The sequence below is a fragment of the Acromyrmex echinatior genome, chromosome 7, assembly GCF_024713525.1.
Source record: "Acromyrmex echinatior isolate Ae372 chromosome 7, ASM2471352v2, whole genome shotgun sequence".
Classification (NCBI taxonomy): Eukaryota; Metazoa; Arthropoda; class Insecta; order Hymenoptera; family Formicidae; genus Acromyrmex; species Acromyrmex echinatior.
In genome coordinates, this window is record NC_141858.1 from 14,785,425 (window position 1) to 14,801,137 (window position 15,713).

Genomic DNA, 15,713 nt, shown 5'->3' on the forward strand with positions numbered 1-15,713 from the left:
TCTTAATATTTTTGAACAGAATGAATCAATTGATGTAAAAAAAATTAATATAAGTTATTTTAAAAAAATATTCAGGCCAAATGGGTAATTTTTTAAATAAGTATAAACAAATATAAAATTATATACATTGATTTTACATACATATGCTTAAAATCTGAATATATTTAATATTTGTATATTATATTGTTTCGTATTTTGTGTACTCATCTATATACAAAAAACCATCATGCTATCATCTAACTAGAAATAGTAAACCAACTCTGCTTACATAAAGCTTCTCTTATTTATCATACAATTGCTCTTAAATCATGTGTGTGTATATATGTATATTACACATATATAAGCCAAATCTCTTTAAATCAAATTAAAAACTGAAGGCACCCGTTTTCAAACATACATTTTCTAACCGTTTGCATCCCTGAGTTATATTCCAGCCTTATGCTATACGACACTTTTATACTATTAATTAATAATTCTACATCATAAATAAATAATATACATTATTTTCGATACATACAAAGAGACGTTGATTTATCATAATTGTAAATAATTATTTGTAGACATCACATTGAGGTCGATTCTACATCAAGGCCTGTTAATATAAGACATCGTTCTTGCAAGCGCTTCATGTGTGATGTTAGATATGCGTTTTCTATGTACAAATCCTTCACCAAAATATCAGCACTTGCTAATTTATCAGCCTATGGGATAAAAATAATGATAAATTTTTATTTGATTAGATTATTATATTAAAGCTTATCATTTTAGCTTTAATCAATCACTCTGTAATATTTCAAAATTGATGTATACTTTTTCTAACACTCATTAATTTTAGAAAGATGATTCATCTATACATATGTATGTATATATAGATGAATCATTTTTTAATATATATATAAAACACAATTTTTTATCCACCATTTGTATTCTTTTATTCCAATTTCGTAATTAAGAGAATGTGATTAACAATTGTTTGGAAAAAGTGGAATAGCATAAAATCACTTATAAATTAATATATAATTATGAACGTTTGTGTCGTACTTGATCAACAGTTGTTTGAACTTGTATGTGAAGTCTTTCTTGGGTATTACGGAGAAGGCACTGTAACTCACATACTTCCGTCTGATGCTGCACCATAATACCTGTAATAGCAAACTGCAATAATTTTGTCCTTAAATTAAAAAGATTTAAAAAGATAAATCTTAAAAACAAACAGTATACATGTTTTCATAACATATACATAACATTAACACAATGTTGAAAATGTATTAAATTACTTTATCGTAATAACATGAAAAAAAAACTTACGTTGTAATAATCTTTCAATATACTGCCGCTGCTGTTTAATATAACGCTGTAGATGACGTTTCTTACGTTCTTGTGCGTAAAGTTTCATTTTTAAGTTCTGAAAAATGTTTAGATCGATGCAATCTACTTGCTGTTGAACATTCTCGGAACATGTGCAGCTAGCTTCTTTCATTACATTATGTATCAATTTAAATTCTGAATCGCACTTATCTTCCTCTTTCATTGCCAACATAGTTTTATCAACAATATGTGGACTATTATGATATATCTTTTGATCTTTACTTATACCTTTTGTTACTTTCATAGAGCAGTCGGTATGTGTATTATATAGATTATGACCGTCTATGTGATCCTCTTGTTTTAATAATTTGTTAAGATTATTGGATAATGGAAATTCTGCTGAAGTATGACACGTTTGATTGTTTGTGCCATATAAATCCGTATTCGCGAATATTTCGTTCGTTGATAGAATACTGGACATACTGGAAGATTTACAGTGCGACGAATCTGACAATGTTGCTAAAGAAATTTCGTCTGGTACTTGTACATAGGAATCATTTGTAATTGGTTGTTCTATCAGTCTTAACTTTTCACGGAGGTCTCCAATTTCTAGATCCTTCTGAGAAATGTCATTTTCAATTTTTATTTTCCATTTCTCAAATTCTTCTTCGAGATCTACATACTGAGACATTAAATATATAAAAATATTTTTATCAGTAAAATAATTAAGTATGCATGTGTGTGTATTTCGAAAACAAAAACAAGCATAAATGCAAACACAGATTTTATCTTACCTGTTGCTCCAAATTAAACTTTTCTTCTATGGGAGATAATCGTCCATTATTTTTTGATTTATCCGAAGGACTAATTAATTCTTCATATTCTGTTATTTTATTAATAAGCTCGGCAAGTTTGTCATCACTTATTTTTTGTTCTTGTTCAAAAAGCTGTCTTTCTTCTTCTAATTTGGCAGCCCAATAATCCTCACATTCTTCATATTCCGTTTTTAATAAATCTAAACTTCGTTCGAGTTCTTGACAACGTTCGGTCAATTGTTTCTTCTCTATCTCTAATGATTCTGTGTTTGTTGTCACAATTCTTGGAATACTTTCGACTTCAGTAACGTTCGAAGAATTATTTTTCTCCTTGCTGGCTTTGCATTGATCCATAGGATATTCTTCTTTTCGCGGTGGGTAATCTCTAAGACTCATTGCCTTATTTTGTGTTAGATTTTTTGCATCTTGACCAGTGAAATTATTTAAATCTTCTGCACTATTTGACATCGCTGTACGTTTCATAGAAGGTTGCTTTGGTATTTTCGAAACGACTAAATCTCGCAAAGACTCGTTAGCTCGTTCCTCACATTCCATTTCAAGCTCAGATGCTATACTTTTTCCGAAGTCTTGTGCGGGACAACGCAGTGCAAAGTCCGATCGCAGGCAAGTAAGCAATTTCGACACGCTAGCTTTCAAAGAACATTTCTCTGGTAGGCATTTTACACTTGTTGATAATATATTTTCCAAATCTTTTATAATTATATCTCTTTTGTATTCCATCGTATCGGAATTGGATATATCAGTCTGACCTTCGTCCATTGGTATTTCAAAGTTATCACATGATGCTTTACCACTGATCTGCCGATTCACTTCAAACTCTCGTGTCATATGATTTTCATCTTGATTTTCATCTAATTGTAAATCATATGCCAAAGATGATGGTGTCTTATATGTCGTATCTTTGCCATAACATTTCGAATTTTCTAATTCCGCGCAAAGTTCGTCGTTTTGATCTCGCAAGAGCGTCACTTCTGATTGTAACTGTTTAATACGATCAACGAAAAAATTAACTTGTTCCTGTTGCTTAGCTTCTATGCTTTGTATCTCATCCTGCTCCGCATCTAACACTTTTATTTGAGTTAACAAATCATTATTAGATTGCCGCAACTTTTCAATCTGGCTAAGAAGAGTTTTATTCTCTGCTTCGAGCATTTGATTCTCTTGTAAAATATGTACGATTTTATTTTTCATATCATGATTATCCTTTTGTAATGCCTGTAACTGATCATCCTTTGATTTTAAAGCCGCGGCATCCATCTCCCGTTCGATATTCAGTTGATCTGATAATTCTTTCATGATTTCAGCATAACGTTGTTCGCTCTGTCTCTGTAAATCTTTTTTCGTTTTTTCCAACTGAACATGATACTCATCAATCTCTTGTGCTAATAAATTCGCCCGTTCATTGGCCTCTAACATGTCAATCCGCATTTTCTCTCTTTCTACCTTCATGTTGTCTATTATAGCAGTTAAATTGCGTTGCTCATCCTGATGGGTAATCATCATTTCTCGTAACAAACTAATATGAGTCTGAATGGTATTATTATCTAATGATTCATCTAAATTCTTGAGTTCATCGCATATGACATTTGTTATTTCTGCAAGACTCGTATCCAAAGCATCAAGATCACTGGATGATAGCGTAGCTATATTAGAAACACCAGCAACTTTTCCCTCCTTATCCGAATCTCTGTTAGTTTGCGTTGAATTAATTTCACAAGACACACATGTATTAAAATCTAATGTATTTACATCATAGTTTACAATACTGCTATGAGATGCGGTATCCTCTCGTAAAGTTTTAATATTTTTTTTCTTTTGAAATATAATTACAAACTCATCAAAACTTATCAATCCATCACAATTGCGATCGAGACTTTCAAAGATAGATTCTGTTATTTGTTTAGGGAGTTCTGGAATTTCTAAACAACTCGATATAAATTGTATCGTTGCAGGTTCTGCGTTTCCACTTAAATAAACTTTAACTTTCTCCCATAAGCGTATCAATCTGCTCTCGTCCATTGTAACATTAGCTTTCATATCTTGAAGATAAACCCTCAAAGTACTTGTGGCCAATGGTAAAGTTTGATTTTTCTCGATATCTCGATTGCATATATTTAAATTATGATATGGTTGTACAATATGCTGTTTATCAGTTATTGAACCTTGAAATTTTTTCAACAAGAGTAATAAACCATCTCGGAATTCTTGAAAGGATATCGTTTGTTTATTTGGATGATGTTTGCAAATGCACAATTTCAATTCCTCAATCAATTCATCGAGATCCAATTTATTGCAAATAGAAAACAAATCATTCTCACTGAGTTCATTCTCTCCTTTTGTCAAACAGCTTTCAAATACAGCAAAAAGTTGTTGTTCGTAAAGATCATTGCCATGCTCAGCCATGTTTTTCTTTCATGATTTCCTAATTAATTAATGCTAATCTCTCCATAACATATATCTGCAAAAAATAACAGGAATCTTCATTACAATAAATAGTATTTTATATTACATATATTAAGATACATGGCTCCAAATTATTTTTTTGCATATGTATAATAAAATTAGTAATATTATCTGTACCTGAAATAATTATTTCTATCAAACGTACCTAATGAAACTCGTGTGATTAAAGACAAATAATCACACAAAACTACTGCGTATGTATCTACGTACACACTGAAATATAAGCAATGTTTATTTATTTTTTGTATTAGCAGTCAAAATGTGACACACAACACACACACACACACTCACACACACACATTTATCCTGTTCTCTTATACAACATAATTTCAATTTAATAAGGACTATCATATTGCTTGAAATTATGATTCACTTCGATCATGATAAACTTTCAAGATCGAAAATCTTCAATGTTGAGAATCTTCGATCTTGAAATCGTACAATAAATAAAAAAATATATATATACATAATGAAAATAATATAATATTTAATTACATTATTTTATGAAATGAAGAAAATAATGTAATATACATAATTATGTTATTCTATTAAGCGAAGTATTGAATGAAATTAATAAAATATATATGAAAGATTTATATGATACAATATTAAGGTTAATCAATCGTCATAAATAATCATTAACCTCAATCAATTTCTATCCAAATAAGTATTATTTTAAAATAATTACTTTATTCAATGTTAAATGTTATAAATTCATTAGATCTTAGCTGGATCTTATTTAAATAACGTATTTTATTTAATAATTAAGAGAACAAAGAGATTCAAATTAAAATTAGTCAACTTTTTTTGACACACACTTTTCTCCCTCTCACCTGATCTGACCGATCTGACGTTGAATCGTTCTTAATTCGACTGGCAGGAGTGGCAGGATTAGAGACTCTCTAATAAAGTCACTAGATTTACCTATAAAGTACTGCAAACTTGCCTCTGTCTTGACGCAAGACGCGGTTATTTTCAAACTCATGTATTTGTATAAATGTACTTTGAGAAAATAAAGCCGTAAAATATGTAAATAAATTTTTTAATTGTAAATAGTTTATGAACTTAAAGAAATATTGTACAATTGTGCTTAATTTTTATATTTTTTAATCTAATACAAGTATATTTGTTATTGAAATGTCAGTGGATATAAAAGTGCACGAAAGTATATGTATTTCAGGAATATTAAAATATTATTAATGTAATAATAAAATATTATTAAAATGTTACATATAACATTCTAAAAGTATACCTATAAAAAATTTAATATTAAATAATATTACACGCGGATAATATTAATAAATACTATTTTTACATTAGTATTGAAAACACTAATATAGATCCTTTTACACCGTTAAATTGGTTAGTATGCATATCAAATTGATGCGAACTAAATATTTGATACATCCTTATTTACATCGATCAGTCTCAGATTACGTATGCGCAGTTTGACTTGTCACGTACAGAAATCAAAGATGCGATATGGTTTGAGATAAAATAATCATACTGTACCATCAATATTAATAATTTATTATATGTTATTTTAATATAAAATTGCTGCAATATACATTTATAAAATTACGATTTATCTTATAAACATTTACTTCGAGTAACAATAGTGAAAATAAAAGAATAAAGTTGTAATAAGTAATAAAAAATATAATAAAAATAAAAATAAAAAAATCAAAATGAATCGCGATGACGATCTTATTGCTTACTATTCAATATTACTTCCATTGTAGACGATCCATGAGATACACTATAAGATATATTAAATATAATTACGTATACTAATTAATTTATTTACAATATATATATATATATATATATATATATATATAAAATTATTAAAGCTCAACACACGCGTAGTATCATTAAAATTATTAGCAGTAGGATAGTTGTGACTGCAACACAGCAGAAATCGTCACTCTTTTCATTCAATTTGAAAATAATAGTAATAGCTTAATCAAATTTGCATTAATAATATTACTTATGTTTTATAATCTATTTGATACATCATTACCATTTTCTTTACCATTTGCAATTCGCGATCCAAATTGAAAAGCTCTTTTAGGAAAGTTAGCCGTACATTGAAAACCAATCTTGCAGGCTAACAAACGTAACAGTAATTTATCTCCCAATCCACTTGGCATTTTTTCAGTCGGATAACATCTATCAATAATTATACATATACTCATTCGTAGTAATCCATAAATGTTTATATATAATTGTTTATCGTCATTTAAATTTACCTGTCCCATGGTTTTATATGCTGCACATATTTCACCAAATTTTCGTCGAGATATGGTAAACGGGATTGTTTCCCATGATCAGAAACAATCCGGTCGTCCCGACCTAAATTTCTTTCAGAAATCCTAGTCAATTCGACATTTAGTTCTTGTATCAGCGCATCCCATCCTTTATGCTTCAATATAGTTCTATGTCTCATGTATCCACCAAACAATTCGTCCGCCCCTATGCCTAAAAGTAATATCCTGCATGGCGATTCGTATATTTCATTGACTGGATAGAGGACACCTTTTGCTCGACTTGCAAACCACATAGCACATCCTAAACTCTCATCCAGAATTGTACACAATGGATGCAATAAATCACAAATTCGTGACGCGCGATACAGTTGCAATTCCATTTGCGTGATGTTACACTGAAATAAGCATTGTAATCAGAAAAATGGTTCCACGAGTTCTTTCTATTTTTTTATTTTTTCGAAAAGATTTTGAGAAAAATATTTCTAACATAGACACTGTACTTCTATAAAATTCCATTTCCTGTTGGGATAAATTCGTAACAATTCGGAATACGTTTGTCGTCCCGTTTTTCTGTCTGGCACATCATATTTCTGCGTTACATTCCCCTTTTCATTGTTCGTATGACTCATGCTCTGATTTTTGCTTCCCAGTCTTTCAAATGCCACATTAATGAGATCGATACTTTCATCTTCTGAAACGTATTTATGAGCAATTGCTGCTAAAATTGCAGAGTCTAGGCCACCAGAAAACAATACACCGATTTTGGAATGAGCACAAGTAACATTTTCGTCATTTAGTACCAATTTTATGCATTCCTTGCAATAATTTGGTTTCTTCTTTATTCTGATTTTCACAGACTGATGTAACAGTTCCATCAAACATTCGACTCTTTCATTTACCTCCTGATTTTTCAACAGATATTGCAATACCTCATTAAAATCTTTGCTACATGGTACATTTTCTAGATATTCCACATCCTTTGGACCCGGATGCAGATGCAAATTCGTCAATGTTGATGAACAAGTATTCAATATAGTTTCTTTAATATCAATATCTACATTTAAATTTGTTTCTAATACTTCAATAATATCCGTAAACTTCAAATCAGGTTCTTTCCATGGATAACATGCTAAATTTATCTGTGACATATTTAAATTCATTACAAAAATACCTATAGCCGGTACTTCTACAATTCCTCTTATGTTTTTATTTGCAACCGAAGTTAAAGTTAATGAATTACTTTTGTTGTCTACTTTTAAAAGTAAACTGTGTCGTCCGATAATATCTCGTCCAAAATATAACGTATTGGTCGATTTTTTATAATATACTAAACAATAAGGACCTTCAATTTTCCGAAGTACAGACATGATATCTGTAGTAGATTGTAATTCGCTCAATACGATGTTTGTATCGCAAACATCATCTTTTGCCTAAAATAAATATGATTATTCTAGTTGCAATTGTAATTTATTTCATATATATATATATATATATATATATATATATATATATATATATATAGATAGATAGATAGATAGATATTTCAATATTAAAACATAATAGTTAAACTTAGTAAAACTTTATTTATGTAAGATATTGGTCAATCAACAATTGAATGTGAAGAAAATAATAATCGACTATGATTGATTAATTTCTTACAATTTAAGATTTACTAAACCCATTATGTTTTCAGACTAACTATATTTTTCTCGTTCAAAAGAAACAAAGTAATCAGGGTTGACATTTCTATAATTTTTATAAAATACATTTATATCATGTTTTTATTTTTACATACTATATATGACTTATTGGGGGGACATTCTATACATCCTTAAGTTAAAAACAATTTTTAATGACATTTATTCAAAGCATCAATCAGAATATTTCATATACATATACAATTTACGTACCAAACAACCCGAGAAAAGATCTCCATTCCAAAGTAATAAGTTATCATTATCATCCAAACTTGGCTGTGTCATTATTCTCGATCCTTGCATCCATAACACTGAAGCAGCAAAGTGTCCATGCCAGTCATGACTCAAAGTCAAATATTTCTCCATAAAGTAATCAGGACCTCGGGCGGTTATTGCATCCTTGCAAATATTCCACTAAAATAGTAAAATTGAATCAATAGATCAAGAAAAAAATTACTATACTTTATGTCTATTATAATGAATACCATATAACGAGTCTCTTTTGTAGTTCCTGTAAAATTAAATAATTTCGCAATATCAAACTCTCAATTTCTTAATTTCATTCTAATAGAAAAAATTTTTTAGTTTCTATATTAGGAAAAAAAATAAATAATATAATTATAGTTATGCATCTTTCAAAATTTTAGGATCTAATCAAATTTTGCAATGTTTATTTTTAATGTAAACAACTTGTAATGTTTGCATATACCTGTTTAGAAGATTCAGAATCTTGTTGGGGTTGATATATAGAACAAAATATTCCACACATTATACCGGCACGAGTAAGATCAATCTATTATAACTTATTGCTAGAAAAAAATATATAAATTAATTGAGAAAATAAAATTCCAGGCAGAACATTAATTAAACTTTTTATATTTCAATCGATGCTGATTCGCGGCAATTTCTGACTGAATCTACTGCCAGGTTACTTTTTACATGTAAAAACAAATTGTGCTGCTATCTTACAGTGATACGGCAAAATTACAACACATTTTCTCTTATCAATTGATAAATGGACATAATAAACTTTATAAAAATAAAGAAATTTTTATAAAAATAAAGAAATAAAAGAAATAATGCTCTCAAATGTTGATTAATATTTCAAGAATAATAAATATGATATGATTTGAGAACCTCTTTTTTATTTTTTCATTTTTATAAGATTTTGTGTGTCTACCATAGGAGTAATAGAAAATATATTCTAATTTTATCATATCATTGCAAGATAGCAGCACATGCTATCGGTTAGGTCAGAACCACAGAATTTCTCATCGGTCTCACTAACTTCGATTAACTAATCGACCGTTTGTTACATTGGAATTATCCAATTGCATTGGCTGTTCAACAGAATTGACCAATCACGGTTGACATTTATTTGACCGATTAGGTTAAGCCACTGAACTATATATGTTCAGTGGTTAATCGGATCTATCATAACCTCTACATAGAGTTCTCTGCTCTTTTGTGGTTGAATTGAGTTGAATCAAAAAGTTGTATATACAATTGACTAGAAAGTTTACAATTACACATCGAGAATCACTCATAATCGATACGTCATGAGTGAAATTTCTGAATCCCAAAGTAAAGACAGTGTCTCTACTATAACTGAGCAAGAGCGCGAGTTAGCTCAAAATATACTATCGGAATTTCAAAAAGGTGCTTACGCGTCGTGTTTGTCATATTTGAACAAGTTAGAAAGCCTCCGACCTACAGATCTTAAAGTTACACATAATAAAGTCGTGGTGGAATATTATAAAAGTGACTTGAAAAAAACTGAGTTGACACGAAAGAGTTTGAATGCGATATGTGGCCAAATATCAACGATGGATTCTAACGAGACTATCGATGATGTTGAGAAGTGTGTTATGAGATATAATCAAGCTGTTTTATTATATCACACTAAACAATATAATGCTGCGCTTCAAATCATGACTAGGCTATTTGCTTTTATCGAGCCAATGGGTATGTAAGCCAAGCCAATGGGTGTGATAATAGTTTCAAATAGAATTTTTTTTAAATTAGACATACAACAGTTGATCATTCATCAGAGTACGAGAATAAAGTTAGAGCTGTCATTTAAAAAAATGAGCTAGATTGTTTGATTTACATTAAATAAAATGTATATTTTAGATGTACTTTATTTATATTTTGCTTATAGAATCTTTATTTCTATCTTAATATATACGACTTTCTTATAGAGGAAACTTTAGCACATAAAGTTTGTCTGTTATTGATCGAGTTATATATAGTAACGGAACAACCAGACGCAGCTCTATCAATATTAAATTATGTGGAAAGTCAATTTATATCCACTGACAATTCCAAGATAGCATCCTCTATTGATAAGGATGGAGTAATAAAATCTATTAAGGAGCAAAGGGAACCAAAAAAAGATGTTGGTGATATAGTGATAGATGCATTCAAAATTAAACTCTTGAAATACAAAGCAAGAATATATCTTTTGACTCATCAACTGAAATTGTGTAAAAAAGAATGGAAGACATTAGTTTCATTGGGCATAGTGGTAATACTATTGTTATTTATTGTGATATAGTCTATGATATACACATACAAAATGTGTACTATTTATTATTTTCAGAATACATCAACGATTTTTTTGAAGGCTCATCTGGAATATTTACGAGGAAATTATGAAAAGGCAATACAATTTTTGAATTCTAATATGAAAGAAACTGATTTTAAGTATGTTACATATATATTAACTAAATTAAATACAAATGCATGAAGCAAAGCCAAAAATTTGTAAATATTCTTAATATTACACAAATTGAAATGATACAATTTTATCTATCTTGGACATTCTATTTTTTTAAACAATATGGGTAATATAACAGCTGTGTTATATACATATCTGTCAAAGAGAATATTACATAATGAAATGTGAAGATGAGATTTATATGTATAAATGAATTTATATAAATGAAAAAAAAAACGCAATTGCACTTTTCAGTTTCTCTATGTACACTTATGGAAAAAATTATGCTCTATAATTCAGTCTTTATTTGTTTTTATCTTTATTTGAAAAAGCATTATAATCTATTCTAATTCGTTCGTCATTTTGATTTTACTATCTGTTCTAATCATTTTGCATAGCATCTCTTGTTATGTATTATAAAAATACATAGAAATAATTTTTTTAAATATTGTTTAAAATAAGTAAAAATGTTCCAAATAGATTAAATTCTTGCTCGATTCTAAAACACATTAATACATGGTTTATAGATTATGTGGAGAATCTTCAACTGTTTTATTTTATAACAATATGGCATGTCTGCATCTTGCGATGGGCAAGCCAACTTTGGCTTATACTTGTCTCCAGAAAGCTTTGCGTGCAAATAAATTTGCATTGGAAAGCATGCAAGTCAAAGATACTGGTAATTCTTACAATTATTAAACGTAAAATAAATCCTTCAGATCGGCATTGATGGGCATGATGTACATTGTAAGTAATGTACATCAAATTTGAAGATATTATCCATTGAAATTGCTTAATTCTATCAATATCATCCGAAATCTGAAATGTATAGAATGTATATGTTGGATGTATACGTTGGAAAAATAGTCAAAATTTTGAAAAAAAAATTAATTATTTAATATGAATTACTTATTAATGTGCGCATATGTGAATTGAATTTAATATTTTTTTTTAACATGGTTTTAATAAAATCAGGTTTGAAGGTTAAGCATTATGTCTCGTTCAGATCTCCTTTTTAAATAGAATTTTTTAAATATCTTTTTTTATTTTGTTTCCAACACATTCAAGTATTATCTTCCATCTTTTATTTCCAAATATTGGGTCATCTAAAAAGTATCCGCGGTACTTTGTCACTAGATATATGACCATCAACACACATCTAGTGACAAAAAACCGCGGATACTTTTTAGATGACCCAATATATATTCCTCGAGAGAGAACTGATTGAAATATATTTGAATTTAAGCACATTTGAATTAAGTACAGCAATGAACCGAGTATTTTATATTTTTGATATTATTCTAAACAATTCGTATACATACAATGATGCCAATATTAAAAGAAGAAAACTTGTACAGATCCTTTATCTTCTCAACCATTATACACACTTGGTGGGAATAAACATTACGAGTTAATGTACAGTTTGGGTGTAACATTGTTATATGCTGGTAAAGCGTCAAAAGCCTTTGATTGCTTTACAGAAGTAGCACAGAAGATACACAATAATCCTAAACTCTTGCTCAGAATGGCAGAATGTTGCATCTACAGTTATAAATATGTAAGTTGCAATCATGTGATATTGATTCTGTCTTGAAAAAATATTAGTCAACATTAATATTTTGGAAACACTATTTGTTGTAATTACACTATTTTAATTTTAATGATTATGTGATCATAATGAAAACACATATGCAATATAATGCAATCGTATATTGCTTTTTTTTTTTTTAGTCAAACAAAGTTGATTTTAATATTCCAAAACGGCGTAAAGATTTGGTGCAGAAAATTATAGGTTCTGGTATCCATAAAAAAATCATATTAGCCACATCTCTTTCAAAAGATATCAAATATCATTCGGAAGGCCTATCTTATGCAATCCCACAACCAACATTGGAATTTGGATATTTATGTCTGAAGAATGCATTACTTTTACTACCAAACAATAATGAGCCGAGTGTGCCTGGCTCATTGGCAACAACCATGGCGAATTCAGTATCACTATCGTTAACATCTGGTCACAATTTAGGTATAGAATATAATTTATAATCATGTGCTATTATATACGCATAAATCTGATTTAGATATATAATTATTGTAGGTATCCAACATACAACGTTAATGTCACGAGCTACAGCTATCGAATCTTTTAATTTAAAAATTAGTATCTTGGTTACTAGCGCTTATGTTTCTTTGTGTCTTGGAGATTATATACTTTCTCTCGAACATGCAAAAACTCTATTAAGCTTTAACAAGTTGCCTGGAGCATATAAAATGCTAGGCAACTTGTATGCTGCTGAAAGTTTGATATTCTTGGACAAAATTAATGAAGCGCTCGAATACTTGAAGTTAGAAAATCTTCAAGATTTAAATACATCTATATCTATGCCAGAAATTCAGGAGAAGGATAAAGAAAAAATGGAAGAAGTTATGATTAAACCTGTAAAAGGTAAATTTGGAAATTAATATGCCAAATATTTCTGAAATTAGAAGGAGAAACATTTTCATGATTTGTGAAAGAGAGATTATATTTTTTATTTTTAATACATTATTTTCGCAAACAATTGATTACGCATCGTGGAAAGAAATATACATTTTCCTCTTTTTCTAGCTTTGATAATCTTGAGAAATTTTATTAAATACTACCAGAGGCAAAATGTTGCGAAAAATTTAAAAAAAGTTATATCGCAAAATGTATGAATTATCTTCAGATCATCATATTGTAATTATTTTTTAATTGGTTACATGTTACACCATTTAATATATGTTTGATATATAATATTCTTAGCTTTCTTGTTAAGACATATTGTTTGTAAGATAAAAGATTCAGTGTAGATTGTTTAATAAAAAAAATATATATATCTAAAATTAAACTTATTCAAATTAATTTTGAAATTTCGCAAGTATTTTTACTTGCTCTCATGAAAATATATTATTTTTATATTTTTTCGAGATTTTCAATATTTAATGTTAGTAATGTTTCAATATCTGAGAAATAAATTTCTTGTTATTTTGAATTGTAGCATGGTATCCTACAACAGTTTCAACAGGCACTGCTATAATACGTTACAACTTGGCTGTGGCTTATGCTATTCGAGGCGAACTAGATAAATCTGGCGAAACTTTGAAACAAGCGAGTATTTTAGAGTTTTATCTTAGAAGAGAGTTCTATTTATATATAATATTATAGATGTAAAATTTTATATATATATATATATATAACAACAATATGATACATTAAATATGATACTTGCACTTGTTTTTTTATATACTATTAAACTGTATATTTATATTAATGTATTACTATTATTTGTTTATTGATTTGTAGATATATTTTTAAATAGTATTTTTAAATAGTATTTTTATATTAATTACTTTCTGTTTCAGATATGGATGTCAAAAGAACCAGATTGTGATATACCTATACAAGTAATAATGTTGGCCTTGTATATAGAACTACAATTAGGTAATATCCTTTTTCAGTATGAATTAAATTTTTAGTATGAATTAAATTATCTTAAATCTCAAACAATATAAGAATAAATTATTTTTTTTAACTTCTCTGATTTGTTTATTTAATTAACTAAAATCTTTTGTTTCTGGAATTGGTCACAAGACTTATTCTCTGAATACTTTTTTTTAGTTATATATTATTTTATTGTATCAATAATATATATGCATTATAGATACATTTGTTATCAAGCATCATGTATAATTAGGACATGCATTTTATATTTTTTTATTCCAGGTCATGCTGACATTTCAAAATCAATAATAAAACAGCATTGTCCACAATATCGTTAACGATCAAGAGCAATACGTCGACTTAGATAAAGCATATAAATATAAGCATATAAATATTTAAGTATTTTTAATTTATAGATGCAAGAATATCAAATCTTTTATATCTTTCTATGTGATTATATTTCTAAAAATAATTATTGCATGAAAGATATACGAAAGAAAAACTTTTCTAATTGTAGAAATATTTTGCTTCGAGATAGATATTTTACAATCATAATTTTGTTTACAAGGCACATAATTGTGCTATACGCATGAGAAAATTGACCTTATATTTTTCAAAATTATAAAATTACAAAATCATATGACTTTTGTGCAAATAAATCATTCAATAATTCTGTAAAACATACACACACACACACACACACACACACACAAGTTAAGATGAGTTCATTAAGAAGTGAATATTTTAAGGAAGTATTTATAATATACTTTATGTCAGAAAAGATGTGATAAATAAAATAAGTGTATTCCATAAAATTGTTAACTTTGAAGATGACGCCGTAATATGTAAGTAAAGTAATAGGAACAATCATTTATATTGTATATGTAAAAGATTGTTATTCTAATTAAAGAAAAAGATCTTTTTTGGAATAACTTTATGTTCATAAATACAATTACA

The 15,713-nt window shown here is 28.4% G+C and overlaps 3 protein-coding genes across 11 annotated transcripts; 1 reads left to right on the forward strand and 2 right to left on the reverse strand.

The window, feature by feature from the left end:
• Positions 1–259: 259 nt before the first annotated feature.
• Bsg25D (blastoderm-specific gene 25D) lies at positions 260–5,546 on the reverse strand. Of its 6 annotated transcripts, none has more exons than XM_087407963.1 (6): positions 5,441–5,546; positions 4,725–4,820; positions 2,103–4,602; positions 1,309–1,990; positions 1,042–1,142; positions 260–701 (listed from the first exon to the last, which is right to left on the reverse strand). In XM_087407963.1, exons 3-6 carry the CDS (start codon positions 4,545–4,547, stop codon positions 564–566), a joined length of 3,366 nt encoding a protein of 1,121 aa, XP_087264089.1. In that variant the 5' UTR covers positions 4,548–4,602; positions 4,725–4,820; positions 5,441–5,546; the 3' UTR covers positions 260–563. The 6 variants fall into 6 exon arrangements, with proteins under 6 accessions (XP_087264089.1, XP_087264087.1, XP_011067708.1 ...); XM_087407961.1 differs by having other exon boundaries at positions 4,753–4,820; positions 5,441–5,545; XM_011069406.2 differs by having other exon boundaries at positions 4,753–4,820; positions 5,296–5,486.
• A 570-nt stretch (positions 5,547–6,116) lies between these two features.
• LOC105154113 (asparagine synthetase domain-containing protein 1) lies at positions 6,117–9,545 on the reverse strand. 4 transcript variants are annotated; one of them, XM_087407969.1, is made up of 7 exons: positions 9,284–9,545; positions 9,060–9,085; positions 8,788–8,988; positions 7,378–8,307; positions 6,860–7,272; positions 6,631–6,779; positions 6,117–6,366 (listed from the first exon to the last, which is right to left on the reverse strand). In XM_087407969.1, the coding sequence occupies exons 2-7, from the start codon at positions 9,060–9,062 to the stop codon at positions 6,335–6,337; spliced, it is 1,728 nt and encodes a 575-aa protein (XP_087264095.1). In that variant the 5' UTR covers positions 9,063–9,085; positions 9,284–9,545; the 3' UTR covers positions 6,117–6,334. The 4 variants fall into 4 exon arrangements, with proteins under 4 accessions (XP_087264095.1, XP_011067730.1, XP_011067720.1 ...); XM_011069428.2 differs by lacking the exon at positions 9,060–9,085 and having other exon boundaries at positions 6,643–6,779; positions 9,284–9,544; XM_011069418.2 differs by lacking the exon at positions 9,060–9,085 and having other exon boundaries at positions 9,284–9,544.
• A 416-nt stretch (positions 9,546–9,961) lies between these two features.
• On the forward strand, positions 9,962–15,571 carry Not10 (CCR4-NOT transcription complex subunit 10). The gene is made up of 10 exons (XM_087407965.1): positions 9,962–10,539; positions 10,776–11,101; positions 11,177–11,280; positions 11,821–11,972; positions 12,652–12,851; positions 13,025–13,319; positions 13,392–13,739; positions 14,314–14,423; positions 14,678–14,756; positions 15,039–15,571. Exons 1-10 carry the CDS (start codon positions 10,134–10,136, stop codon positions 15,092–15,094), a joined length of 2,076 nt encoding a protein of 691 aa, XP_087264091.1. The 5' UTR covers positions 9,962–10,133; the 3' UTR covers positions 15,095–15,571.
• Positions 15,572–15,713: the final 142 nt, after the last annotated feature.